This window comes from Phytophthora sojae (genome assembly GCF_000149755.1).
Source record: "Phytophthora sojae unplaced genomic scaffold PHYSOscaffold_17, whole genome shotgun sequence".
Lineage (NCBI taxonomy): Eukaryota > Oomycota > Peronosporomycetes > Peronosporales > Peronosporaceae > Phytophthora > Phytophthora sojae.
In genome coordinates this window covers 242,922-269,142 of record NW_009258131.1, presented here as the reverse complement: position 1 = coordinate 269,142, position 26,221 = coordinate 242,922, and the positions used below count along the sequence as shown (strand labels likewise).

Genomic DNA, 26,221 nt, shown 5'->3' with positions numbered 1-26,221 from the left:
CAAGGCAGACAATGGCAGTCCATGCTTCAAGGAGGTGTCAGTCGATGAACATTGAGCTGGTGCCTCAAGCCGCCAGGCGCTTCGATGCCGCGAGTATTGGTGGGGCAACGGTACGCCTCGACAGGCATGGCGTGGTCTGATAACGACGCAGAAATAGCGTTGAACCAGCATAGTCGTCGCTGTGGCTGCACGTCAACCGGAACGGGTGGGGGGGGGCTTACCAGGAGAAGCCTCTGCGGCTGGATGAAGTAATTTCGAAATCGACGCCGTCGACGACGAGACATCAAGCCCGGTGTCACACCGATCCGGTCAAGGTGGGCGACATGGTGCTGCTGCCGGACGGCCTCATCCGCCTCACGTGCACGGTCGTGGGCCAGGGCGAGATCACGTGCCAGATCAAGAAGACAGAGGAGATCGGCAGTCCCAGAGGCGTGAACCTGCTCGGTCTCGTAGTGGAACTACCGGCGCTGTTGGAGAAGGACAACCGCGACCTAGACTGGGGCGTGGAGCACGACATCGACTTCGTCGCGGCGTCCTTCATCCGCAAGGCCAGTGAAGTGCAAGAGATCCGCCCGTTCGAGTGCACTGGCCGCTCGAGCCCAAGTTCGTCGCGCCCAAGAACATCTTCGAGGTGGAGAGCCTGGAGGGCGTGCAGAACTTCAAGAAGATCCTCGAGGCCTCGCAATGTGCCGTTCCTGCTTACGAATATGATCATCGACCGCTCCGGGAGCGGTCGATGATCATACTTGTCCGTCCATCTGATCTGGTTGGCTCCTCCATATGCAGTTAACTTCAACTTAAGCTATACAAAGTTCAGTACAAATGTGGACCCACCGAAAGGAGGTGCTGTACCACTTACGCGAATGCGGGCGAGCTTCACGGACGTCGGTCGGTTGATCTAGTTTATGACTAGAACACACAACCAAGGCGTCAACCACTTATCTCGACGAAGGACACCACTGTTAATAAGTGGTGGCTTCTAGCATACCCGGTATCACAAGCGCATTTATACTGTACGAGTGTGAGCTCAATGAAAGCAAATGCAACTCGTAAGAAACGAACGAATGCTACTTGTATTGTATTGCTACGAACACAAACGAAGACTAAAACTCATAAGCAATAATACCCTGTACAGACAGAGGCCTTGAGAGGCTCTGTCCGCTCGGGTAGATGTGTCCTGCGCACACACATGCGACTGCGAGGTGTGCTACCACGTGCACGCGCTTGGGTGTCTCCACACTTCGAGCTGCCAATTGAGCCGGGTTTGGTTCAGTTACCACCGAGTGGAGCTTGCGCGCGTTCGCGGTCGCAGATGCGCTGGCCGTTGCACCGCCGCCGTTGCTCGGGTAGGCTACCGCAAGAGCGATGCCGTCATTGTAGCCGTAGCCGTTGTAGCCGTAGCCGTTGTAGCCGTAGCCGTTGTAGCCATAGCCGTTGTAGCCGTATCCGGGGTCGCACACGCTCACACCAGGGCCTTGTATTTATGTTTCTTATGTTGTGGTCTATTGTGTTTTGCTGTTCTGGGCTTCATTGTATGATGCTGTACTTGGGTATTATTTTGCTTTACTTAAGTAGCTGTTTTCAAGTGAGCGTGGTATCAAACCAACTAGACCTCTATCCGAACACACACAAACTAATAGAATTTAATCGGATGACATTCAGATTTCGGATTGGCATTTCTGGCTCATCCGGTTCAACCGGTTTGAAAATCGAATAAATCCGGCTATATTCGAATGCATTCGGATTATTTGACTTATTACATTATGGAGTCTCCTTCTATATACGAATAAATCTATCCTTTGAGTGATCATGATTGGATAAAATCAGAATGTGTACAAAGAAATGTCCCAAAATAAATTCGGATTGCATCCGGATGAACCCGGATCAGAATCCGGATTTTTATTGACCGGTTGCATTCGGATTTCATTCGAGTGCAACCGGTTGAAACCGAATTCGGCCATCCTTTTACATTCTCTACAAAGTAACGAATAACCCCATATACTAACGACTTGATGTTGGTCTTGCTTTGTGTTGCTCGGCACTTTATCACCTGTTCAAACGCAACGCTCGATTTATCACCGTCATCGCCGCTGGCACGTCGTAGCCATCCACATATTTACCGATCATGACCAAAGGGATGGTTACTTGTGTGCCCTCGCGTTGTCTGGCGTGTTGCGACGACTTCTGAGGTATTATTGCACGCAAACTCGTGCTGTGATTTCCACACACCTTGCTCACTGGTTCAGCAGCGGATCACTGTTCGTTGCCTCCCGGCCTCTATACAAAGATACGAAAGCATTAGAACCGACGTCACTCTCAGACCAAGTGACCTACCTCACTTGCCTGCCGTCGTGCAGATATCGACATGAAGGCGATGTAGCTGCGAATCAAGTGCTGTGGTCCTTTTATAAAAATAGGTACCACTTCAACATGGTCAAAAATATTCTCTCAGATCTTAAAGCTGAGAGCACGCAGAGTCGGTTCGCCAAATTTGTGAATGTTTTCTATGAAAGAAACACTGCGTTTCACTATGGTCGCGATCGGAGCGCTTCACATAGCTTCACTATGCTTTTCGCAATTTCTAAAGTAGAAACGTAGACTCGTGTCAACATTTCCCAGGTTAGGTACTCGATACTTTTGCCTACTTGAACAGGCAACAACGGTACTCTCCCGCTCAAGTTCATGCGCTCCGCACTCAACATAGCGTCGCACCACCGAAAATAAACTTCAACGGTGACGTACGGTCGCGGAAACTTCCCTACTTAAGTTGCGTTGCCGACCCGTCAGCGGCCAATCAAAGGAGAACGCAAATATGGATTCCGGGCTCACTTGAGCTAACTATGCTTTAAAAAGGTGAGCCCATCCAAATAGAAATAAAGCCATGCGACTGCGCGGAAAGCCAGCAGGTTTCCCTACTTTCGTTACGGCGACCCCTCAGAGCTGTCACCGGGTGACAGTTTCAGGGCGCCCCTTCGAGTAAAAAACAGTAGCGCTGCTCGAGGCTCTTCGCGCACGATATCTCTCAGGTCACTAACACTAGAAGCAAACAAAAGCAAAGAAAAAAATCTGCTGTAGTATTACGAGGAACACTCATATTGCTGCTGTTAGTATTGTTATTAACTTGCTTTACTTTTGCTTTTGCTATCGATTCTACAATTGCTACTACCGTCGTTCGAGTTGCTCGCGCTAATGCTAGCGCATACACTCAGCTCGTGATCCACCCTGAGTTATCCCAATAGCTCCAGCTCCTGAGCTACTACGCTGAGATTTCCCAGATCTACTCTTCTCTACCTTGTTTGCTTCAACTTCTGAGCTCGTAGGTTTGGATCTAGCTCCTCATCGCATCATCCGCCACGATATCCGTACGGATACCGTTCATCGGCGTGTTCTCGTGCTTCATCTCCACCGACATGAGATCATCGACTTGTTCGCCCTGCTGGCAGCGGCAGCGCTGCAGCAGGTTACTGCAGCGCCTCTGTCGGGATGGGCGCTTTCTCTGCTTAGTGCTGGTGCCACTCAACTCTGGTGATACGCTGGTTCTCTTGCTTTTGCACGCGCGGCTGCTATACCTCTTTGTGCTCTTACTCTTGCTCGAACTCAAGCCCGCACAACTACAACTGCTCGCTTTCCTAATGCTGTTACGTGTCAGCGCCTCTTGCTTGCTTCTATGTCTTGCGCTCCTGCTCAAGATGCATTATTTCGGCGCTCATGCAGCCCGTGCTTCGCTCGGTCAAATAAAGACATCACTTGCCCATACAGCGAGCCGCTGCCGTTCTATTCTGGTCGTGAGCGCGAAGAAAGACTTCTTTCGACTGGTGCGAAACTCCAACCTAGCATATGTCATATGAGGCCTTAGAGAGACCGTTTGCAACCGGAGCGTTGCGGAGGTCTGCAATGGTCGGCGCGTAGGCCGGAGTAGTTGCACTGCGAAGTAGTTACTATCTTTTTACCGACGCCTTGCCCGCCATGAGCGAAGCGAAGCATAGCGGAATTGGCGGTGCAAACGACGAGCTCACCTGTTCTCGGTTAAATACGATTCGCACCGAATTCGCACGGTTTTGAAAGACTGTCGCACCAGTGGAAGAAGCATGGAGCGCTGCGCGCAGCACTCTCGGAATAAAACAGCACCCTGAGCGAAAGAAGAGGCGCCGGTATTGCGCACATGCAACAACTTTGATTGGCTGAGTAAAAACACCACCCGCGCATACTCAAACCAAGACACGGATGTTTTTTACTCGAAGGGGCGCCCTGAAACTGTCACCCGGTGACAGCTCTGAGGGGTCGCCGTAACGAAAGTAGGGAAACCTGCTGGCTTTCCGCGCAGTCGCATGGCTTTATTTCTATTTGGATGGGCTCACCTTTTTAAAGCATAGTTAGCTCAAGTGAGCCCGGAATCCATATTTGCGTTCTCCTTTGATTGGCCGCTGACGGGTCGGCAACGCAACTTAAGTAGGGAAGTTTCCGCGACCGTACGTCACCGTTGAAGTTTATTTTCGGTATGTTGAGTGCGGAGCGCATGAACTTGAGCGGGAGAGTACCGTTGTTGCCTGTTCAAGTAGGCAAAAGTATCGAGTACCTAACCTGGGAAATGTTGACACGAGTCTACGTTTCTAAATTCTGTCGCAGATTTTTTTTCGCTGTCCCATGCGAGTCGCCAAGTATAGCGGGGGCAAGTGAGCGCGGTGTGGTGTGCTTGCACACAGGTGTGTTTTACGTTAGAAATTGCGAAAAGCATAGTGAAGCTAAATGAAGCGCTCCGATCGCGACCATAGTGAAACGCAGTGTTTCTTTCATAAAAAACATTCACAAATTTGGCGAACCGACTCTGCGAACACCCTGTGCTCTCAGCTTAAGAGCTGAGAGAACATCCTAAGAATCAATCAGAAAGACGCGCTGTCCGTCCGTCACAAAATCGTCACGCTTATTCACTAAGTACGAGTAGCTGCCGAGCGCAGCGGCCGTCGCCGAAGGCGACCTCACCATACGATATTGCGGGCCGCCCCGGCCTCTGTAGTACTAATCTAACATTGAGAGTAGTGCAGCGAGCCGACGAGGCGAGCGGAACGGGGGCGATAAGATCACCCCCGTTCGGATCACCGCGTTATAGCAAAGCGATAGGTAGCTGGGCCTGCCCTACTACTAAGTATAATAGTAAGGTAGCGAGTTTGGTTCATATAAACACATTGTAAGCCATAGCAGCGCATAGTTAGTTATAGCAGCACGCAGTCAGCGGCATGCACGTATAGTTAGCCATAGCAGCACGTAGTCAGCGACAGGAGCGCATAGTTAAGCGCAAGCAGCACGTAGTGAGCGGCATGCACGTATAGTTAGCGATAGCAGCACGCAGAAAGTGATAGGAGTACGTAGTAAGTGATAGCAGCAACGTTGTAAGTGGTAGCAGTGCGAGTACATGTAGCGCAAGGTGAGCTGAAGGTGGTTAAGTATTAACAAGGAGCCGAGCTTATTTCACTATAGTAAAACTACAGGGACAAATTAACTACAACTACCGCGTACTTGGCTCTCAACGTGATAAACATCCTTCGAAGTATCTGCTATTGCTAAAAGGGGTTCATGTGTGTGTGAATAAGGTGTATTTAGGTTACTTACACTACGCTGGTATTTATTCTTTCTACCGCGCCATGCTGAACCTGAACTCCGTTCCGTTCTCTGTATGGCATTGGAGATCGGGATACAGGCTAAAGGTTAAAAGTGGTTCATGCATCGATAGCTTATGTTATGCGTCGGTATGTAGTATAATGAGATCTGAATAGTAGACGCTGACATTCAATGAGCTGGAGTTCTATGATAGATAACCTTGGACGCGCTCTACCTGTATGCTAAACGCTGGAAACGGAACTTGCATAGTGTAACGTGTACTTCATAGATACGAAATGCAAAGTTGTTACTTTTAATGTCTTAGCGGCTGTGGTGCAGGTGGTGCGCTAATGTGCTAATGTACTCCGCTTAGACTAATACTTAAATAAAAATAAGTTTTGATGAGGCCACATTATCGCAGCCCGAAGTTGAATACATTTATGGATCATACAAATGCCGAAACGATCCCGATATGTATATGTTCACGATGTTTTAATAAGAACGAAGCACTAACGATATGCTAAGGAGAGGTATTGCGAAGCGTGAATTGTTATTTAGGCTTATAGCCTTGATACAGAATGTAAAGGCTATACTCTTGGACCAACTAACAGAAATCATGGCAGAGTGATACACTTGGTAAAATAACACGTATACAGACTTATGAGAGCACACTAAACACGAGCCGTTCTAAATGCAGATACTTTGTAGTTTGGGTTGAATACCTGCGACGATGTTGGACATGGTTTACAACACAGTACCGTGCGATAGAAAATATATTATCTTGCAAGTGCATCTACTTATGGTAACACTGACGTGATGAAGCTGATACCAGCCACTTTTAACCATAGTAAGAGTACTCCCAACATACAAACACCTTCTTACGTGCATACAATCCAAATTAATGACATTTGACTGGAAAACAGCCCACCGGAGCGAAGTGGAGGTGGGCGGCCCTCACTACTACGACTAACCTAAACTTACCGCCGCGTAGCGGCGGCGCTCGGCTAGTCAATTGGAGCAAGACGCCGTCCGTAACGGAATATCACCTGAATTCCGATTGGCTAAAAATGCTGCGAGCGTAGCGAGCGACCCCACCACACGATATTGCGGGGCCGCAGGACCCGCCCCGGCCTCTGTATTACTAACCTGACATTGGGACTAGTGCAGCGAGCTGACGAGGCGAGCGGAACGGGTCTACTACTGCCCTAGCGAAGCGTAGGCAGCCTGCTCTTATAGCGCAGCGAGCATTGCGAGCGAAGCGCCAACTAACAAAGAATTCACCGCCGCGTAGCGGCGGCGCTCGGCTAGTTTGCAGCAGCAGCAGCGAAAGAAGCACACACACAAGCATGGCGGGTGTTGGGATTTATCCAGGGAGCGCTGCGCTGCGTTCTACGCCTTGCGCACATGAGAAGACACGTGAGAAGAATGGCATGCAGCTGTGTGCAGCTTGCTGTATGGGCAGGTGGTGCTTTTTATTCGGTCACTCGAAGCATGGCTGCTAGCTGCATGATCACTGAACCCATGCATCTTGAGCAGGAGCGCAAGACGTAGAAGCAAGACAGAAGCGTAGACACACGCAGTAGGAGAGCGAGCAGTTGTAGGGGCTCGAATTCGAGCGAAAGCGAAGGCGCGTCTGCCAGTGCGAGCAAGAACACAAAGAGATATGGCAGTCCACACGTGCAAAAAGCACTGTAACGCGCACGAAGCAGAGAAGACGCCCACCCGACGGAGGTGCTGCACCAGCCTGCTGCAGCTTTACCAGCAGGGCGTACGCTTCGATGAGCTCATGGCGGTGCAGGACGAGAACAGGGCGACGAACAGTATATCGGCGGGTGATGTGGTGAGGAGCTAGATCTCTGCCTACGAGCTCAGAAGGTGAAGCAAGCGAGATAGCGAAAAGTAGATCAGGAAGAGCTCAGAGAACGAGCTCAGGGGCTGAAGCTAAGTAGGTAGCGAAGGGTAGACCGCGAGCTATAGCAGCAATATCAGCCATTGCGAATAGCAATAGTAGTATTAATAGATGTTGTAGCAGAAGCAATAATAGTGCGAATATCAGTAGCAACAGTACCAACAATAACACTAATGGTACTAGTATTAGTAAGATCAGTACTAATATGAGTATTAGTACAAAAGTATAATATATACACATATAGTACTAATATAAAGTAGCAGCTCACCGGGCTTGAAAAAAAACCCAGAAGTACGATGTTTTTCGTTTGCTTTTTGTATGCTTGTAGCGATTTGCTTTTAGCGAGCTGAGAAATATCGTGCGCGAAGAGCCTCGAAGAGACTCGAGCAGCGCTACTGTTTGTGCTAGCGTTGAGCAAAGGATGTGGAAAAGTTTTAGCGACGGTTCGGAGAAGTCCGTTACCGTCGTCAACCGGTAGAAAACCGCGTTGTGAGCACGGTACTGCGTTTCCTGCCCCTAACGATAGTTCTTACGAACTACGAATATGCTTGGGCATAGGTTTATACTATAAACCTTTTAAAGGGCCCAGTGCATCACCGGGGCCATACCGGCCGGTGCTCATTCCCCAAGTCGCTTCCAAAAGTCCCCCACCCCACGCAGACGCGCGCACGCAACCGAATATGAAGCAAGACCAGCGCTTCAAGGCCCCGTACACGTTTGAGATGATCGAGGAGTTCAACCAATCGCTCATGCTGTCCGCCATGAAGCCCACGGCCGATTTCGGCGAGTACGCGCGCGTCCCTAGAACTGGATGTCGTCGCGATGAACAGCTGACGCTTGGAACGGTACTCCACCGATGGCATTGTTTACTGTATTAGTAATACGGTAAATCAGTATTACTCGGTCGGCAAGGCGTCCAGAGTTTTAATACGGTTAGCGAGTTCCCGGATCGGATACAGGTATCGCGCACGATACACATCTTGATGAAGATCTCGAAAAACTCACTACAGTACGAGTCGCTAGCACCGATAAGTAGTGCGCTTTTCACCTACTAAACGTGGATACTAAAGTTTTTGGTTCATGTAGAATTATTAAGACCACGCGTATGCCTATGAAGATGAGCAAGGGCGTTTTATTTCTTACGAGTCTCAGTATCTTGTGACGCGATCCAACAGATATCTAGTTCTGGGCGGCATCTCTTTACACTTCCTCAGAATTATTTTGCTTCACTTCACTGCACCGTATCATAACTTTCAATATGCTCAAGACTTCGACTTTGCTCCTGCAAAATTATAATAAGGTTCTTTCCTGATCGCAATGGTTCGTCTCGAAGGGGGTGCATTGCAGTTGCGTGACCGTTTCCGGTGCCTGCAATGCCTTTGCTTCACCAGATGCAGCTTTAAATTATCGTTTCCCCCGCCTATTTCGAATCGTAAAAGCCCAAAATTCGATAACTGCGCTATTATTGCGCGCCCTATCGACTGCTGTAAGTAATACTCTTCTATAAAAAAAATGGTTCACTTTGTGGACAACGGCGCAAAGGTATAAAATAGCATCAGTCACGATCGCGTTAGTGGGAAGGAGCTCGTGTTCATCATGGTGAGTTCATCAAACTCGCTCACATCGAAGTCTGACTTATGGACTCTTTTGACGACGCGAGACAACGACTACACGTCTTCTGGCGTCGAGCTCGCAAGCTTCCGATAACATTCCAACCAAAACTTCGCGAACATTATTCATCAGAGCGTATTCGCAAGCTCTTAGCCTACAGCCAAACCACGCCGTTGTCCTGGACAATCATCGTCAGTCTGATCTCACCCTTCCCGTGTTTGGTGATCCTCATATCAATTGACGCTGTTCCATTGGCTTCACCCAGAGATGGCTCCAGTGCGAATTATCTGTTTTGGGTCCGAGACTTCGTCACAATGGCTCTCATGACGAGAGTGGTCCTCGAACAATTCCAAGTCACCGTGCCAGCTCTCAACCTCACATCGACTCAAGTTAGTTTGATGCCGATCATCTCGAGTGGAGGGGCTGTGGTGTTCATGATAGGTATCGATGGCAAGCGTCATTGGCTTCCCTTTACCCTTTGCTCTTGTAGTGGGGATCAACGTCTGGTTCTTAGTGCTGGTCGCATGCTTCGTGGGCTTCTTCGGCAGAGTTTTAAATCAAAACCGAGTGCTGTTAAAGTAGCTGATAAGGGCCATCATCGTGCTCATTTGCCAAGTGTTGCTGACCTTCGTATACCCAGCGTACTTGTACGGATTCATCAGCGTCAGTGCCAAAAACCAAAAAGTTCTACGTCATGCTGCTCCCAGTCATCAAAATTGCTGCGAGGAACTGAATTAGCTACTGCTTGGGCAACAACTACGAATTGATCCCTCAGGTCATGATATCTAACGTCGACGTGTTTAACGCATTGTACGTTTCCAGCTCGATGGAGAACTCGCACTCAAGCACTACGGTGGTGCAGTGGTTGCGTTGGACATTCTCCTCGGGCTTGTATCATTATTGGATATTCGGCATCTCAGTAACGCGATCCTTTTTCTGCGTCGAAAAATCCCCGCTGACCACCCTCTAAAAGCCGCAAGCTTCATTGAGATCGCTCTAAGAAGATCCGAGAGCGAGATCCAGACTTTCGTTGCTGCGTTACGGTCCATTGGCAAAGTCGACGACATATCTAAGCGCCTTCAATCTGAATACCTTAAGCACCCTTCGACAAGTGGATATCCCATCAAGAGATCGAAAGCTGATTCCAGTTGAGCCCGTACGCCACTCACTCTCTACAGCACGACCTGTACAAAAGGTGAAGAGTCTCTCGTTGGAGTTGATTCCAACTGAGACACCGTTGATGAAGATTTTCTCCAACAAGGAGCGCCAGTGGTTTCTGGAACGCAGCGCAAGCACGCTCTTTACCGCGGAGTTTGTGATTCTGGTCTTGTATACGAAAATCATCATTTCGCTGATCTATTGTGCGTTGCATTGGTGATTCCTGGAATTCACATGAATACTTTATTGGCGTGAGCACCAGCAGGTTCGGGTCGGTGAGGACGTCGTCCAGCTTGCCATTGAGCTTGAGCGTTTGGAAGACGTCGTCTGTGGACATTCGTACACCCTTCCAGTACTCAAGCTGTTGGGTCTGCAGACTGCTTGTACGAGTCCGGGGACTTTGTCGCAGCTTCAAGCATCTTGGCTACGACGTCGTTGCCATAGGTCTTGGTCAAAGTTGGGATCACCGTCTTCGCCTTCTCCGGGTGCTTGAGGTCGTACTGACTCACGTACTTGGCCCATGCGAGGAACTTGGGGCTCTCGAACAGCTTCTCGGCCGGCACAGCTTCATCTTGGCAAAGATATCGTCTGCGACCTTTCCCTTCTTCAGCCAACTCGCGGTCTTCTGCTTGTCGACGAAGTTTGTGATCTTCTTGAGACCAGGAATCGCGTTGATGCCGAACGCTCTCTCCTCGCTCTCGCCGTTATTACTTTTATCGCCCCTGAGGCTTTTGGTGGGGACGGTATCCACAGAAGTCGAATAAGCCACAGCCGTGGTGGAAACTTTCGAGTCCGTCACCGTCGAGGCAGCATCGACCTTTGTGAGGAGGAAAAAAACGCCGCAAAGCAATGCGAAGCACAGGAAACGCATTGGATTGTCGTGCTAGTTAGGCACTTGTTTCTAAATTGACAACAAGGCTCTGGACGAACCAATTTGCTGAATGTTGCCCAAACGACTGCATGCGTAAATTTGTTGACGGCACTTTACATCTTCACCTGATGATGATGAAGGCCCTTTAGAGTTAGAGTGCTGTTCCTTTTGATACTGTACTACACTGCAGTCCGTTTACTTTTTATGTGCACAGGGATCTGTGCAGTATTTGCAAGGTGTATATGAAGTTGAAGCTTTCCGGTTAAGCTAAGGTATAGAGCGCTGTTCCCTTGGGTTTCCATACACAAATATATTGTGCACGCAGATCCGTATTTCCATTAAATGTGAAATTTGCATACTGTATAGTAATGCAGATACGTCTCCTTGATCGTTCAAGTTGATAGTGCAGCACTTCGCATGAGTGCGATCTACTACGAAGTACTAGGCTACAGGAAATACCAACACGTTTTAAAAGCCTTCCCAGCCAACCTTTAACCAGGAATAACATGGGAGAACGAGGTTCGAGGCGGGGGCGAGTTCCCACTTCTGCTGCTGTTGCCATTGCCGTGGGGCTGTGTACCCGAAATGCGGGACCTCATAATGGACCCGAAGCGCTTGACTTGCCGATACTTGAGCATCGCCACTCCCCCGTAACCCGTTCGAGCCGTGAATGCTGCGGTCGCTTGCTGGTAACTCAAGTTTGTCCTCTAGTGAGACGAGTGGCTGCGGGGTGAAGCCGCCGCTCTCCTCCGTCCGGTCCTTCTTCTTGTCGGGCATGGGGGCGCCCATGCGAGCGCAGATGAAGTTGTGAAGGCGACGAGCGTCGTCACGCTCTTGCTCCCAAATAGGCTTGGGGGGCTCCACCACGAGCGACAACCGCCTCGAGCGCGTCGGAGACGACGTAGTCGACGATACTCCAGTCAAGGATGGAGCGCGCTTCTCGCGCTTGTTGGCTTCCACTTGTACGCACCACTCGAGGTAGATCCACTTGCCCACGGGAAAGATGCACAACATGGCGCTATTAAGCAGCTGAGAGGCCTTGATGTTCATGGCGAAGGTCACCGCCTCCATTTCAGAGGAAAAGAGTGCGTGCACGGCCACAAACGGCTCCTCGTACTGCGCATGGGCCGCCTCAAGCTTTGACAGCACCACACTCGCAACCGCAAAGGTGCATCGAGCAGTGCTGGTACCTGAATTGAAAGTTTTCCTTCGAGGTGACATGGGCGGTCGTGGTTGATCGGCCAGGCAGAGATGGTCGAGGTTCATTATTGTTCGACGCGCTAGGAACCGGAGACATCGCCACTTCTTGGAATGAGGCGAAGTGTACACTTCCGTCTCCTGCAGTTGAGTGGAGAGAGATCGTGGACTCCTCCACGAGCGGGCTGCACGTAGACATCGACCTCATCCGTGGACTACTGCCACTCATTTCTGCCACTTGCTGTAGCTAGAGTCGCTCCTCGTCAACTTTCGATCGATCGGCTCGCGGCATCAGCGCGTACGTCTTGAGCGGTAAAGCGAAGTACTTGAGGTTCGTCACTCCCGTGCTCTCCTGGAACCTCTCGGCTGCTTCACGAATCGCAAAGAGAGATCTAGCGGACTGCAGAATCTGAAAAGCTGGAGACTTCTTGGGCGCAAACGTCGCCTCTGATCGCTCCTCGCTACTCTCGTCTAGGATGACAAAGACCGCATAATCTGTCTCACTCGTACTTTCGGTCTGTGCAGTGAAGCGGGACGGTGAATACGCCTTCAATGGGGAGGCGGAGGGTTTCGCGTTGGTGAAGTGGAGGTGGCCTTGCGCTGTTGTACTCTTCCGTTTCGAACATCGGGGGCTTGTGGTTTGCTTCCTGGAGGACGAGAGGAGGTGAAGTTTTCTTGCAGAAGCTGACTCAAGGCTTGTGACGTAATGGTCAAGCTTTGGTTCGAGTTTCGTACACTCGGAGACGGCTGGCGCAGCGGTGATACCGAGAAGATCGAGAGGACCGACAGGTTTCCGGTGCTTGTTCGTCGCCAATGCTCTGCTCAACCTCCTCCAGGTGCTTTGCCGTGCGATTCCACGTCGTACCAATCTGCTTCTCGACCACTTTGATGTCGAAAAATGCTAGCGAGTTGCCCTCCTTCAGCACTTCAGCTTGTCGACGCTCCTCGGCCGCCAAGACACCGTCTAGCTGTCGCTGTCGAGCGGCACTGGGTGGTGTGTCCACGTTGAAGGATGTGACGTAGTTGCCGAGTGTTTGGTCTGGATTGAAACACTTCTTCATGGCCTTAGTCTCTTGAGCCAGCAGCAGCAACTCGTTCGCTGGGACCAGGGCTTGCCTCGCTGTATTATTGCTCGAAGCCATACTGCGAGAAGTATCGGGAGATTTATCCTCGCTCACAGGAGGAAGAGGAATTCGAGGGAGCGTCGCCCCCCCCTGAGGGTTGAGATACTTTCTCCGACTCGGTCGTCTTTGAAGTCCGCCTCGGCTCCGTCGTTTGGGCAGCTGCAGCTTGCTGTGTCTGCGAGATCTTTGCGGTAGTTCCGGTAGAGGGTTCTTTAGTTGCACCGCGGCGCGTTGCCGCCGCAGCAGACGGCAAAATCTTCTCAATGCGTTCGTGGTTTACATGTTCTCGGAGCACCTTCTGCTTGTACGCTTCCCACTTTTGCGTCTTGTGGAATCGATCAAAGTACACGATGCTCTCCGCGTGCGACTGGGCTGCAGCGCGCAAGGTTTCTCGAGCCGATCGCGACAGACGATTGAAGACGTCGTACTTTGACAGAAGCAGCACCTCTGCTGGAGTACTCGCGCTCACGGTCACTTCACAATGAATCACCTCGTTGAAATTCGCCCCCGCAGTGCTACAGTTAACGCACAACCCCGCCAATTAGCACACAACGTGTAGATAGTATTGTCAAACGTACTACGTACGCGTCATCGCCGACCACCCGGAAGCGACCGATACGCTCAACGAACACCTCGTGTCTCACTTGGGTAAACGGATCTGCGATTCCCTTCGTGCGACGCCATCGATGCTGCCGCCAATGGCAGCTACGACACGGTGCAATGGGCGCGCGACCACGGAGTCCTCTCAACTAAGTCGGACCGAATCACGGAACGGGGACGCAACCCACGAGATGGCTATAACTTCCCGGTGCCGGAGGCTAACCGCGAGAGCCACGTCTTCTACGTTGCGCGCGCCGCCGCAGTCAACCGACACCCGGAGATCGTGGAGCTGCTGCTGCCGGACCTAAGGCTGGTGGAGGACTATTCTGACCTGCTGCTGAGGTCGACGCGCAGCAATACGCCGCTGCTGACGGAGCTGATTCTCGAGAGGTGCGAGGTTAATAGGTAAGGCACTGTGCGTGGCCGTCAGCCATGAAGACCTGTGGCACGTGAACATCCTGCTGTGCCACGTGGAGTTGCGGAGCGTCACTGCCGTGTACGACAAAATGCGCTCGCGTGGTTCTTACGTACTTGCTCGGCTCGAGCAGTTCTTCGAGGACACGATCGTCCTGGCGAGCAGAAATGGAGAGCTTCCTGTCGTTGAAGCGCTGCGCGAGTATGCCAGTTACATCGCCCTCACGGAAAGCTTTTTCGAAGCTGTTCGCTGGTACTCACTGGTCCGCGACCACCGGGAAATCGTGCGTCTGCTCGCAAGCAATATCAGCGCGAGGCGTTGGTTCAAGCGATCACCCGATGCGTCTCGCCCAGTCGTGCTGGAATGGACGCTGTGCGCGTGCTCTCGAATCAGCTGATGCTGGCCATCAACGAGTTCGCGGCATCCGTCATCGACGAAGACCCCCGCGGGTTTGTTATCAATCCCGTGCTTGATGAAGAAATCATCGAAGCGGGCAGAACTGGGGCGATTCAAACGGTCCGCGCGCTAAAGAAGGATGCCAGCGCTAGTGCCCGCAATGACTGCTTCTGGAGAGCAGTCCTCGCCGACCCGCCACACCGAGGCAACGAGTATTCAGTCAACGACAAGGTTTAACGGAGGTATTGACGTGGTGCGGAAGCATCGTTGAGAATGATGAGATCACCGTCTCCATCCAACTGTATCAAGATGAATTCTAGCGCCCGATCACTAAACGACTATCGAGAGAGAGCGTCGTGGCAGGGATCAACCCGTTATCGTCATTACCGCCGCAAAAGCGGAGGCTGAGCAGCAGGACGTCGCTGCAGTCGATGCTAGTACGGGGAGAAATCGTCGGTGAGGCTGTGCGCTTTGTGGATCCGGCCGTGGAAGGTCCTTGCACGGCCGTGTTGAGCCTTTCGCTGAACGGTATCAACTACACTTCGACGCAGAGCCCGTTGCAGTTTACGTGTTATGTGGAGCCGATTCTGCGTCGGATTAACCCAGGGTGGGATGCGATGGAAGGGGCCAATGATGCGCTGGCGCTGGAAGATGGAGCACACCCGAGACTTCGGCTGTCAATTGCTGGTTCGCTTCACCCTCCAGGACGAGAAAGAACCAGATGAGAACGGCATTGTGGTTGACGCGCAGTTCACCCCTAACTCTGCAGCTTCTGCAACAGGAGATGGCGCGTTGCAGTGCGTGAGTAGTGGGTACTGGAAAAAACCCAGTCAGTTTTTTTCTCCCCGTAATTTACCATAGAGAACAGTCGTAGAACGTTCTCCGTGAAAGAGGTTATTTCAACGATGCACGCGATCAATACCCTCTGGTGAGAAGGAACACCCTTATCACCTGCAAGCACCGCATATAGCAACATTGGGATTGCATGCAAAGAGGGTTTCATTCTAAAGAAAAACAATATCATCCACGCGCGACACGTGGCGTCTCATCATTGGTTGAAAAGCTATGTGACACGCCTTCATTTCCGCTTAAATACGTCCGGAAATTCTCTCCCCCTTTTCTTCCTCATTCCAGAATCTGCTGCCTCGAGGAAAGATGGTGAAGCTCTTCTGTGCGATCGTTGGCGTGGCGGGCAGCGCGTTCGAGGTGGATATCGACGAGGGTGCATCGGTTTCCGCGTTGAAGAAGGCGATCAAGGCGGAGAGCGACGGGTTGATCAGAGCTGAAGATCCTTGGACGAAGCTGCAGCTCTTCCTGGCGAAGGAGGACGAGGGCCGCGGCCCGTGGCTGACGCATCTTGACGTGCTGGAAGGTGTGAGTGACACTAGTGGCTACAAACATCTACAGTTTACAGACGCGGAGTTACGAGATGTTGGACTGGATGGTGGAGATCTGGGCGAAGTGAGTCGTGCAGAAAAAGCTGCTGGAAAAGGTCACGTCCACGTGCTGGTGGTGGTTCCGGAGGGGGCAGTTGGTTCAGCGAGCGAGACTTCCAGGATGGATCAAGTGGTCCAAGAGGTGCACGAAATTCATGCGCAAACTGTGCTGACCAAGCGCAAGACATATGTCCACTCGAAGGTGGGTTCGACCGAGTACAAGGAACTTCTGGACGCCTTCAACATTAAGGTGCAACCTGTGCGTAAAGCTGCTGCTAAGTGGGGTGAAGTCAAGGGGTTCACATGGGACATGAAACTCAGCGAGGAGAAGCAGAAAGATGAATATCGCGAGTATGTTGACAGCAACATTGGCGAGCTACTCCAGGAGGAGAAGCTTTGCGTGTTCGGTGTGGAAAATACGACAGATATTCTCCGAGTTGTTGTCAACGACTCCAACATTGAGCTCCGGGGTCGCACCGATCTTCTCATACTCAGTGATATCGTCATGGAGAGCGCGGATTATGCGCTGGACTTGCCTGAAGTGAAGATGCTGATTGAAGTGAAGAAAAAGGTTGAAAGACAATCTGTCTTCCAGGCGATGTCAGAGCTAATTGCTCTGGCTCTGCTTGCCGACGACCCAGTGGTTGCACTGCTTACTGACTTCAACGGCGATTGGCGATTCTTCTGGGTCGCCGGGAAGGAAAACAATACCACTTGCGTCAACAAAGTGAACATTACGAATCCAGGTGAAGCTTTCGAGTTGATCAGGCAGCTACTGAAGCCTACGGATATCATGACCCCAGTGCTTCAAGACCCTGTGAAGCGCCAGAAGTTATCCCGGGTGTTGCCGTCCATCAGCGAGGCCAGTGAAAGTGGCGGGATTCGTGAGAGCATCGAACGATACTATGACATCGCCAGTTGTTTAGGCCCCGACTTGGACATGGCGCGTGCTGTGGCTAGACAGGTCACTCGATCTATTCCCACGTTGAGTTATTTCAGCTAATTCTTGCTTTGGCATGCTGCATTAATAATTTTTTTATTCTGATAAATATAAAGTTAATAATATACAAAGATGACTTACTCTCCTGAACAATACCAAGCTAACAAAGAGCGCATTAAGGCAGCTCAAAAGCGATACTACTTGAAGACGAGAGAAACTCGTATCGCTAAGCAGAAGGAGTACGACGAGAGGAATCGTGAGCATATTCGTGCCCAAAAGCGTAAATCCTATGCAGCGAAGAAGCAGTGCGAACCTAACAGTGAAACCGAACTTAGCTAATTAATTAATTATTTTTTTTGAATTTTGTATCAGGGTAGATATAAAGGCGATCTATTCTGACATAAGATCCATAAATTATAAAGTCGATCTATCCTGATATTATATAGTCGGATATATATAGCAAATATGTTTGCATACGAGTTAGAAGGACTAAAGCGATTAAATATTCACCCAATCAAATGGGGGAGTAGCTATCGAGTCAAGATCCGGGGTAAAACCGGTAGAATGACATATATTAGCAATCTATCGCGCCCCAGCAATCAGAATTTGATTGCGAAACAGTACAAAGTTTCCATTGAAGATCTTAAAAAGCATATGTCGCCTGAGTATAAGGCTGATCCTAAGTATCGCTTTTATAACGGTAAGCAGATGGAATCTCATCTATATGAAGGTATCCAACCAGCTGAGTTCTACGACAAGCTTGAGAACGTACTTACCAGTCAAAAGAATGCCTTCAAGGTTAATATCGCTCTCGGCTACGACCTTGTGAGCTTAACCGATGATTTGACACAGTATTGGCATCCGAATATATCCAATACGAGTGTATTTAACACCCCTATTGCTATCAATAGCGCAAGGCTGACATCCGTAAGAAAGTAATCTCTGAGATCCGTTCAATGGAGTTGGCAAACAAGCTCAACTATCCAAGCTCAGGATACAAGCTCAAGTCTATCACTGGCTTTAGAATTTACATCTATCATCGCAACCATGCTCTTGGGGATAGTGATGCGGTCATCCCTAAGATTATTCGTGAAACCCATCACGTTATCAATTTCCCCAAGACTAATAACAAATGTGTCTTCCATTGTATTGCCTGGCATTCAATTCAGGACCCTAAGAAGAATCCTCGAAGAATTCAGGCTCAGGTAAAGGAGGCATTCAAACGCTACTGCTCTTTCAAGGGGGTTAAATATTCGTTGAACCTGTTTCGAAGCTTCAAGCCCATTGACCTACTCCAGCTCGATGACGTTGAATAATGCTTCAAACTCAGTATCAATGTCTATACTATGAACATTGAGTCTGGGAAGGTTGAATGCATTCGTCGCTCTGACAATGAGTATGAAACTATGAATATTCTATCGCATGAGAGTCATGCTCTATATATCAAGAATGTTGATATGCTCCAAAGCAAGTATCAATGCAAGAAGTGTGAAATGGTCTTTGTCAGCTCCACGAAGCTCAAGGATCACTCTAAGAACCAATGCGAACGAGTAAATATTGAAAGCTTCCCAGCCCAGCCAACGGTCTACCGACCTGCTCAGAACACGATACGATCACTGCAAACAAAATACTCCATCAAGGATGCTGATCACTATATCGATCATTTCATGGTGTATGACCTTGAGGCCATTCTTAAGCCTACCGCTACTCAACACGGGGAGAATACTGTCTTTACTAACGAGCATATTCCTGTGTCAGTATCAATAGCCGATAGTTTAACTGATGAGGTACGTTGCTTTGTAAATGATGATCCAAAAGCATTGCTTACTGATATGTTCAAATATATTGGCGATGTATCCTTAAAGATTCGACAGTACAATGTCTCCAAGTATGAGTCTCTGTTACGAAAGATCATTAACGCTCACGGTCTGACGGGTATGGAGATCCCCGACACCCCTCTTGGTAAGACATACAAGATGTCTGACGTGGAGAGTTGGATTGGAGAAGGAAAATATTCCAGTTTCTTCGATTTCCATAACAAAATTGGATTCGCTAAGCAGAGATCAGATTATGGTAAAATCACGCAGCAGCTTGATCAGGTACCAGTATTTGGCTTCAATTCTGGTCGATACGATATCAACTTGATTAAGAGCGACTTGTTCGCTGTGATTGGTGCCAATAACATCAAATCCGTCATCAAGAATCCATCTTACTTGTGCATAGCAACTTGGAACATGAAGATACTTGATATCAGCAACTATGTTCCGGCTGGCACCAGCTATGACAAGTATTTGACGACCTATCTCGGTGGATGCAAGTGTGAGGACAAGATTAGCTGTGTTTGTGGGCTTGGTAAGGGTATTTTCCCGTACGAGTACATTACCAGTTTCAACGTCCTAAATGAAACTCAAGTCCCACCGAAATCAGCTTTGACAGCAAGCTTCGTGGTACAAGCATCTCCAATGATGAGTACGAGCGTGTGAAGTTTGTCTGGGGGCACTTTAAAATGAAGTCAATCAAGGATCTACTCATCTGGTACAACAATCTCGATGTAGTTCCATTCATCAAGGCTATCCAAGCTCAGCGTGAGTTGTTTAAACGTTTTGATCTGGATATGTTTGTCGATGGTGTGTCTCTACCTGGTCTATCGGAGAAAGTAATGTACCAGACTTGCTTCAAAAATCTACAATACCCCAGCAAGAAGCCTGCTAAAGCGTTCAAATTCCCAGCCAAGCGTATGGTTGGCTACAAGAATCAGGATGATAAGGCAAAGCGAGAATTTGGTATGACACTTGATCACTTGAATAGATTGCTAAAGCATCAGAAGTACCTGTGTGCTTTGTGCTACAGTCAGCTGACTTGCGAAACTGCCTCTGCTGATAGAATCAACAACAAGCTTGGCCACCTCGATGGGAACATCTTGATCAGCTGCATTTCGTGTAATACCGCTCGTAAGGATATGTCTCTTGGGGGTTTTCGATACAAGAAACTGCTCGAGTTCAATTCGAACAGATTGGTCTATTCGATTGACAAGGAGGAATCTGAGATATACGGTAAGATGAAGGCCAACATCGCCGGTGGACCATCCATTATCTTCAACCGCTACGCCAAGCGGAACGAGACAACGATTCGTGGTGGTAAGCTCTGTAAAAAGATTATCGGTTATGATGCCAATGCCCTATATCTATGGGCCCTTGGTAATGAGATGCCGTGTGGTCGATTGACTACGATTGAGGCTTACCCTGGTATCATCGATGACATCAAGAACGACAAGATATTCGGCTTTCTCGAGTGTGATATTAGAACCCCAGAGCACCTGAAAGAGTATTTTAGTGAGATGACTCCCATTTTCAAGAATGCTCTGATAGACTGTACCGATGAGAGTGTCATTGGCAAGCATATGTTTGATTACAACCAGTCTCGCGAAGCAAATCGTTCTAAGCCTGCTCGCAAGTTGATTGGTAGCTACTTTGGTGAAAAGATCCTTATGTATGCACCGCTGCTCAAGTGGTACCTTTCTCATGGTATGGAGATCACCAAGACCTACAGCTTTATCAAGGCCAGCTCTCACACGGCATTCGCTCCTTTCATGGAAGCTGTGTCAAATGCTCGACGAGAGGGTGATGAGGGGACCTCAGGGGCGCAGTCCCTGGGGGTCTCCGACTCCAAGCAACAGCTTGACGCTGATAAGTCTAAATCTATGATTGCTGAGATGATGAAACTTGTAGGCAACAGCGCATTCGGTCGATCTGGCATGGATATGAGCAAGCATAAGAAGGTCAAGTATGAGTCGGATCAGAAGGCAATTGAGGCAAAGATCGAACATTTCACGTTCCATGGTCTGGAGGAGCTAAACGATGCTTGTGAAATCACCATGAAGAAGAGACGAATTAAGAACAAGAACCCGATTCATCTATCGATTGCTATCTACCAGCTCGCCAAGCTGCGCATGCTCCAGTTTTATTACGATTGCATTGACTACTACTTCGATCGAAGCGATTTCCAGTATCAGGAGATGGATACCGATTCAGCGTATATTGCTTTCAGCTGTGAGAATCCTTTCAAGGATTGCATCAAGCCTGATCTACGCGACCATTTCAAGCAGTACAAGTATGACTGGTTCCCGCGCGACTATAACTCTGAGGTAGCTAAGTTTGATCGTCGTACCCCTGGTTTGTTCAAGGATGAATGGTCAGGTGATGCCATGGTCTCTCTATCGTCCAAGAACTATATTTGCTATCTGCCAGATGAGTCCTACAAGGTCAAGGTTTCAGCCAAGGGTGTGCAGCAGGGGCGAGGTCGTAATGAGGATGTACTCAATCCAAATGGTTTCGAGACTGTTGTACGGGATCGAATCACACTCCAAGGTACGAACAAAGGATTCAGACTATCGAAGGAATCTAAGTCAATCATCACATATACTCAAACGAAAACAGCTCTCAACTACTATTACGACAAGCGACAAGTTCTCTCAGACGGTATTTCGACTATCCCTCTACAAATTTAAGTACTACAATATATAAGTATTCGTAGAATACTCTTTAGTACCTACGGTACAATATATCATGTCCGAACGAAGTTCGAAGGGGCTTGGCCCCGCGAACAAGTTCGCCTGGGCGTCAGCCCTGTCTAAGCTGCTAACAAAACTCTATTATGACCCAAAAACAGGATTCATAGGAGCTCAAGCACTTTATCAGAAGGCTCACGAGTTAGATCCTAACATAACACTAAAATATGTAAAGGATTGGTATGCTACCCAATCAGATATTCAACGATTTCAGGAGCAGAAGAAGCGATTTGATGGGTTCAAGATTGCTTCACATAGTCCCAACTCATGGCAGATAGATCTCGCGTTCTGGGACAAGAAACCAATATTGACTGCTATCAACATCAACTCTCGACTCGGTTATGCAAAAGCCTTGTCAAACAAGACTGCATCAACTGTGTTAGCAGCGCTTAAAGCGTTTGTCCGCCTCCATAAGGTGGATATCATTACAAGCGATAATGGCAGCGAGTTCATGAACTCACAGACTCAAGAATTCTTCAAAAGCAAAAAGATTGAGCACTTCAACAACGAGCCTGGTGATCATCGGACGATGGGTAAAATCGAGAGATTCAATCGAACTATAAAGCAGAGACTAACCAAAATGTCTCCGAAGAGGCTCACACAGAGAATTATAGCTGATGTTATCGATAACTACAACAGCACATTTCATCGCTCGATTGGTATGGCCCCGAACGAGGCAAGAGGTAAAGTAATGATGGCGGATCTGAACCATCATCAAGCTGAAGCTGATAAGGTCGAGAACGCGTTTGATGTTGGGTCGAATGTACTGTATCGTCTCAAAAAGAAAACATTTGATAAGGAAGCTGCTCACTGGAGCAAGGGTATTTACTCGGTTATCGGCATTGATGGTTATCGGGTTGAGATTCGTTCCAGAAATGGGCATACGCTCTACAAAGCCCCGAACGATTTAAAGATTGTGAAAACAGATACTACAGATGCTACTATCAACCGTGGCGATATTCTCGAAGCTGAGAAGATATTAGCCCATAAAAAAATGAATAATGGCAAATATAAATACCTAATCCGATGGGTAGTAGGCAGTGAGCCCGACTCATGGGAGCCTCAAGATAACCTACGCTTGATCAATAAAAATAGGAGAAGCAAGCTTGAAGAAGATTATTTATCTCACATAGCCAATATATAGGCTATATATATAGACACCATATTCAATATGGCTTGCCAAGCAACGACCAAGTCCAACAAACCTTGCTCGAGAGATGCTCTACCTTGTGGTTATTGTACTCAGCACTCAAAGGACTACAAGATTGAAATGTATAAGAAAGAACTCAAAAAGATGCATCAGCGAATGAGATTCTACAGCGATAAGGTCATTCAAATCAATCAGATGCTCAACGATATCTACAGGCTCGACTATATCAAGTATCATCTTCACCAACTCGACCCCAATCGTCCATATCGTTATGTATGCTCTGATCCGAAATACAAGGATCAGATCGAAGATCTATTTGGTTTGCCTATAGATGAAGGTAAAAACGCGTACGTCAGATTGCTCCAAAGGCGTAATTCGATCGTTCATAAATTTACTATGAAACTTTGGGAGTCGCGGGAAGATATACCTAACATTGAATATAAGCCAAAATTTCGTAAATAATATCGAGTTTGATATATATACTAATCGATATGTTCCCTTCATCCACGAGTCTATCCGATCGCGAGCAGAAGCGGCTCGATCTACTCGAACGCACCAAGCTTCGGGTTAAACAGAAAGATGAAGCTCGCCGTATGTATGCTGAAGCTTCATGGGCCACAGACGCCGATAAAACCATCTCCCTCGAGAAGAAATCCGCACCACAGGTGGAGTCGCAGTCGCAGACTGCCGGCTTCGCCTCACGCCTGAGCGACCGCTCAGCACAAGATTCTTCTAATCAAGCTGGAGATGGTGATTTAAAAAAAAACTCTGAAGTAGATGCTACAATCCCTGTAGTTAGCGATACCGCGACAGAAGATAGAACAAACTCTCAGGAAGTCCCTGAAGTTAAAACTGATGGTTGGTCGAAGACCGCCCGGGAGGGGCTACACCCGCTCCCTGATAAAACTGAAGAATTCATTGCAAAAAAATGGATCAAGAAACTCTATCAGTCTAATCCAAACTGGATCGCTGTTAAATTTAATCCAATCAAAACCAATAAAACCCAAGATATGAGGCGATATATTGGAAAAAATGGAAACCTGTTCAGTCTCAAGACAAATAAGAGGTCAGATTCTAAGTACATTGACTGGGTACTAACCGCAACTGAACTGATGAATATTAGATCCGATGGAGAATCGAACAGTATTGATGAAGTCAGCTTGATGCGCATGGAAGATACCGATACTCCGAATCAATTATACGATATAACTGGTAGTAAGAGGCATAGATTTACTACTTCAACCAAAACGGCTAACAAAATTCATGTGCAACCAACATGGTTTCACGATGCTTCTTCATCGACTACAATAGATGAGGAACAAGCTAAATCAAAGCTCCTATTCATGCTGAAGGCTTACAAGAAGAAACTGATCGGCTCTAACATCGTCATAAGGCCTGTTTTAAAGGATGGAGAAGTTCTAGACAAATACGAACTAATCATCGACTCTAAGGGCGATCTCAACGTTAGAAGCCAAGAGACGAAAAGGAATAAGCATTCTCGACTATCTGATATCTCTTGGGTATCAACTCTGTCATTGTTTATCGAGACGGTTAAATCACGAGGATTGACTTTTGAATTTGAACCATCACCAGACACTGTTTTAGATAGTGATCCTGACCGGTTTAAATCCACGCAAGGTATTTGGTATAAGGGGAAGCTGTCAGGACCAGATGTCATGGAGGACCTATCTATCCCAGAGACTGAGGCGAAGGCAATTATCAGCGACTACTATATCGAAGCGGGTAAATCAGATAGCATCTTCCCAATTCATTTGCTTCCGATCGTAAGTGGGAATCCAAATAAAAAATACTATTTCGCCGTTATTGATGGCAACCTACGACTTAGAAAACTGGACTCTAAGTCAAATGCACCCCTATCTGGTAAAGCTCATACCAGCTTTTTCAAGCGTATCCAATGACCAGAAACATTGAATCTATTAATGGATTACCTTAGAGAGATGGAATCGTTTATCCACTCTGATCACGACGTTGATAATGCAACCAAAGAGCCAATAATGAATGCTCTCAAGCTGTATATGTACGTTTTGAAAGCACATGGGGTTAAGATTAAAGAGCCAACCGTTGGCGGTAAGCTCAAGGGTCGAGGCCTTCGCGGGGCTGGCATCCAGCCTCTCGAAGGTGTTTTACGAAAAACAAATCAAACTTACAACTTGAATGATATTCAAGGTAAAGCAACTCCTTCCGCTTACATATATAGGAAGCTTGGCAGTAAGTTTATCAGACTACCAGATCTCGACAAGAGAACTCTCACGATCGTTCAGCCAAATCGACGAAAAGTAGGCCCAATGCGTGAGATCAGTGATCCTCTACAAGCCATGATCAAGGATCTTGTCTTCAGAAACGATATCAGTCAGGAGAAGTATGATAAGCTATCTATTGATGATAAGAAATTGTTCAAGGAAATCCTTGAGATGACACATTTGCAATACAGCTTCGATCATAATTTAGATGATCCTCTTGATTCCCTACGCATGGAGTACGATAAGCTCAAGGGCGAGCTGATGCTTGGGAATGATAATCCAACGATTCTAAAGCAGTTGAAGGTGGTCTGTGTCGACATGTATAGCAATCGATTGATTTCAGATTCTGAATTCAAATCAATTATCACGAGACTATTATAAGATGTTGATTCTTGATCCAAGACTGATTTCCAAGAGCGCAGGTATCTATCAGCTCAATGCCGATAGGAACCTCACTGAGCTTAAGCACCTGATGAAGGATCTCATTATCAAGGAAGCTCCTCACCAAGATAGACCAACTGTTTGGGCGAGCGACTCAAAGCCATTCTCCACTAAGTCAGTAGCTACGCAAACCGAAGCAGATGGAGGTCGTATGTGGGCATACAAACCAAAGCAAAAAATGAGCAAGCAGCCAAAGACGTTTGCTCTGTAAGCCTCCTGAATATCTGAGCTCCAAGGGAGCGATTTGACCGAAGGCCAAGAGCTCTCACCTCGAGACCAAGGTCTCTTGCTTTCAAGCAATAGAATATCTGAGCTTTTTCAAAGCGATAGAATAAAGTTTTTTTGCCCGAAGGGAGCCGCTACGCGGGCTCATTGATGCCCCTTATCCTCTAGAGCGTCTAAACGATTTAGGACAGATTGGAGGCATTTATGGAGTAAGCAAGCGATCTTATCGTAATCGAGAGTTAATTGATACCCAGCCATGTCTCCTGCCTGCTCTATCTGCAAAGAATCATTTTGAATGAAAGAGATACACTCGACTGCATATTTG

At 48.2% G+C, this 26,221-nt stretch overlaps 9 protein-coding genes across 9 annotated transcripts; 6 read left to right on the top strand and 3 right to left on the bottom strand.

Annotated features, from left to right (window-relative positions):
• Window positions 1-11: 11 nt before the first annotated feature.
• On the top strand, window positions 12-762 carry PHYSODRAFT_342480 (hypothetical protein; the record flags this gene model as incomplete). The annotated part of the gene is made up of 4 exons (XM_009540964.1): window positions 12-110; window positions 225-557; window positions 599-686; window positions 731-762. The coding sequence occupies 4 exons, from the start codon at window positions 12-14 to the stop codon at window positions 760-762; spliced, it is 552 nt and encodes a 183-aa protein (XP_009539259.1).
• A 341-nt stretch (window positions 763-1,103) lies between these two features.
• Window positions 1,104-1,677, bottom strand: PHYSODRAFT_248063 (hypothetical protein; the record flags this gene model as incomplete). Its single annotated transcript, XM_009540963.1, has 2 exons — window positions 1,104-1,474; window positions 1,629-1,677. The coding sequence occupies 2 exons, from the start codon at window positions 1,675-1,677 to the stop codon at window positions 1,104-1,106; spliced, it is 420 nt and encodes a 139-aa protein (XP_009539258.1).
• A 7,464-nt stretch (window positions 1,678-9,141) lies between these two features.
• On the top strand, window positions 9,142-9,882 carry PHYSODRAFT_534263 (hypothetical protein; the record flags this gene model as incomplete). The annotated part of the gene is made up of 1 exon (XM_009540962.1): window positions 9,142-9,882. One exon carries the CDS (start codon window positions 9,142-9,144, stop codon window positions 9,880-9,882), a length of 741 nt encoding a protein of 246 aa, XP_009539257.1.
• An 896-nt stretch (window positions 9,883-10,778) lies between these two features.
• On the bottom strand, window positions 10,779-11,144 carry PHYSODRAFT_289254 (hypothetical protein; the record flags this gene model as incomplete). The annotated part of the gene is made up of 1 exon (XM_009540961.1): window positions 10,779-11,144. The coding sequence occupies one exon, from the start codon at window positions 11,142-11,144 to the stop codon at window positions 10,779-10,781; it is 366 nt and encodes a 121-aa protein (XP_009539256.1).
• A 3,427-nt stretch (window positions 11,145-14,571) lies between these two features.
• On the top strand, window positions 14,572-15,113 carry PHYSODRAFT_307885 (hypothetical protein; the record flags this gene model as incomplete). The annotated part of the gene is made up of 2 exons (XM_009540960.1): window positions 14,572-14,742; window positions 14,781-15,113. 2 exons carry the CDS (start codon window positions 14,572-14,574, stop codon window positions 15,111-15,113), a joined length of 504 nt encoding a protein of 167 aa, XP_009539255.1.
• A 911-nt stretch (window positions 15,114-16,024) lies between these two features.
• PHYSODRAFT_356210 (hypothetical protein) lies at window positions 16,025-17,389 on the top strand. The gene is made up of 3 exons (XM_009540959.1): window positions 16,025-16,079; window positions 16,127-16,136; window positions 16,176-17,389. The coding sequence occupies exon 3, from the start codon at window positions 16,434-16,436 to the stop codon at window positions 17,313-17,315; it is 882 nt and encodes a 293-aa protein (XP_009539254.1). The 5' UTR covers window positions 16,025-16,079; window positions 16,127-16,136; window positions 16,176-16,433; the 3' UTR covers window positions 17,316-17,389.
• Window positions 17,385-17,591, top strand: PHYSODRAFT_534295 (hypothetical protein; the record flags this gene model as incomplete). Its single annotated transcript, XM_009540958.1, has 1 exon — window positions 17,385-17,591. One exon carries the CDS (start codon window positions 17,385-17,387, stop codon window positions 17,589-17,591), a length of 207 nt encoding a protein of 68 aa, XP_009539253.1.
• Window positions 17,592-18,960: 1,369 nt separating this feature from the next.
• PHYSODRAFT_534388 (hypothetical protein) lies at window positions 18,961-19,437 on the bottom strand (the record flags this gene model as incomplete). Its single annotated transcript, XM_009540957.1, has 2 exons — window positions 18,961-19,172; window positions 19,356-19,437. 2 exons carry the CDS (start codon window positions 19,435-19,437, stop codon window positions 18,961-18,963), a joined length of 294 nt encoding a protein of 97 aa, XP_009539252.1.
• A 1,830-nt stretch (window positions 19,438-21,267) lies between these two features.
• Window positions 21,268-21,759, top strand: PHYSODRAFT_534354 (hypothetical protein; the record flags this gene model as incomplete). The annotated part of the gene is made up of 1 exon (XM_009540956.1): window positions 21,268-21,759. The coding sequence occupies one exon, from the start codon at window positions 21,268-21,270 to the stop codon at window positions 21,757-21,759; it is 492 nt and encodes a 163-aa protein (XP_009539251.1).
• Window positions 21,760-26,221: the final 4,462 nt, after the last annotated feature.

Bases quoted from the DNA above. Each gene is read 5' to 3' on its own strand.
- PHYSODRAFT_356210 (XM_009540959.1), top strand. From the start codon at position 16,434: ATGGATCAAGTGGTCCAAGAGGTGCACGAAATTCATGCGCAAACTGTG.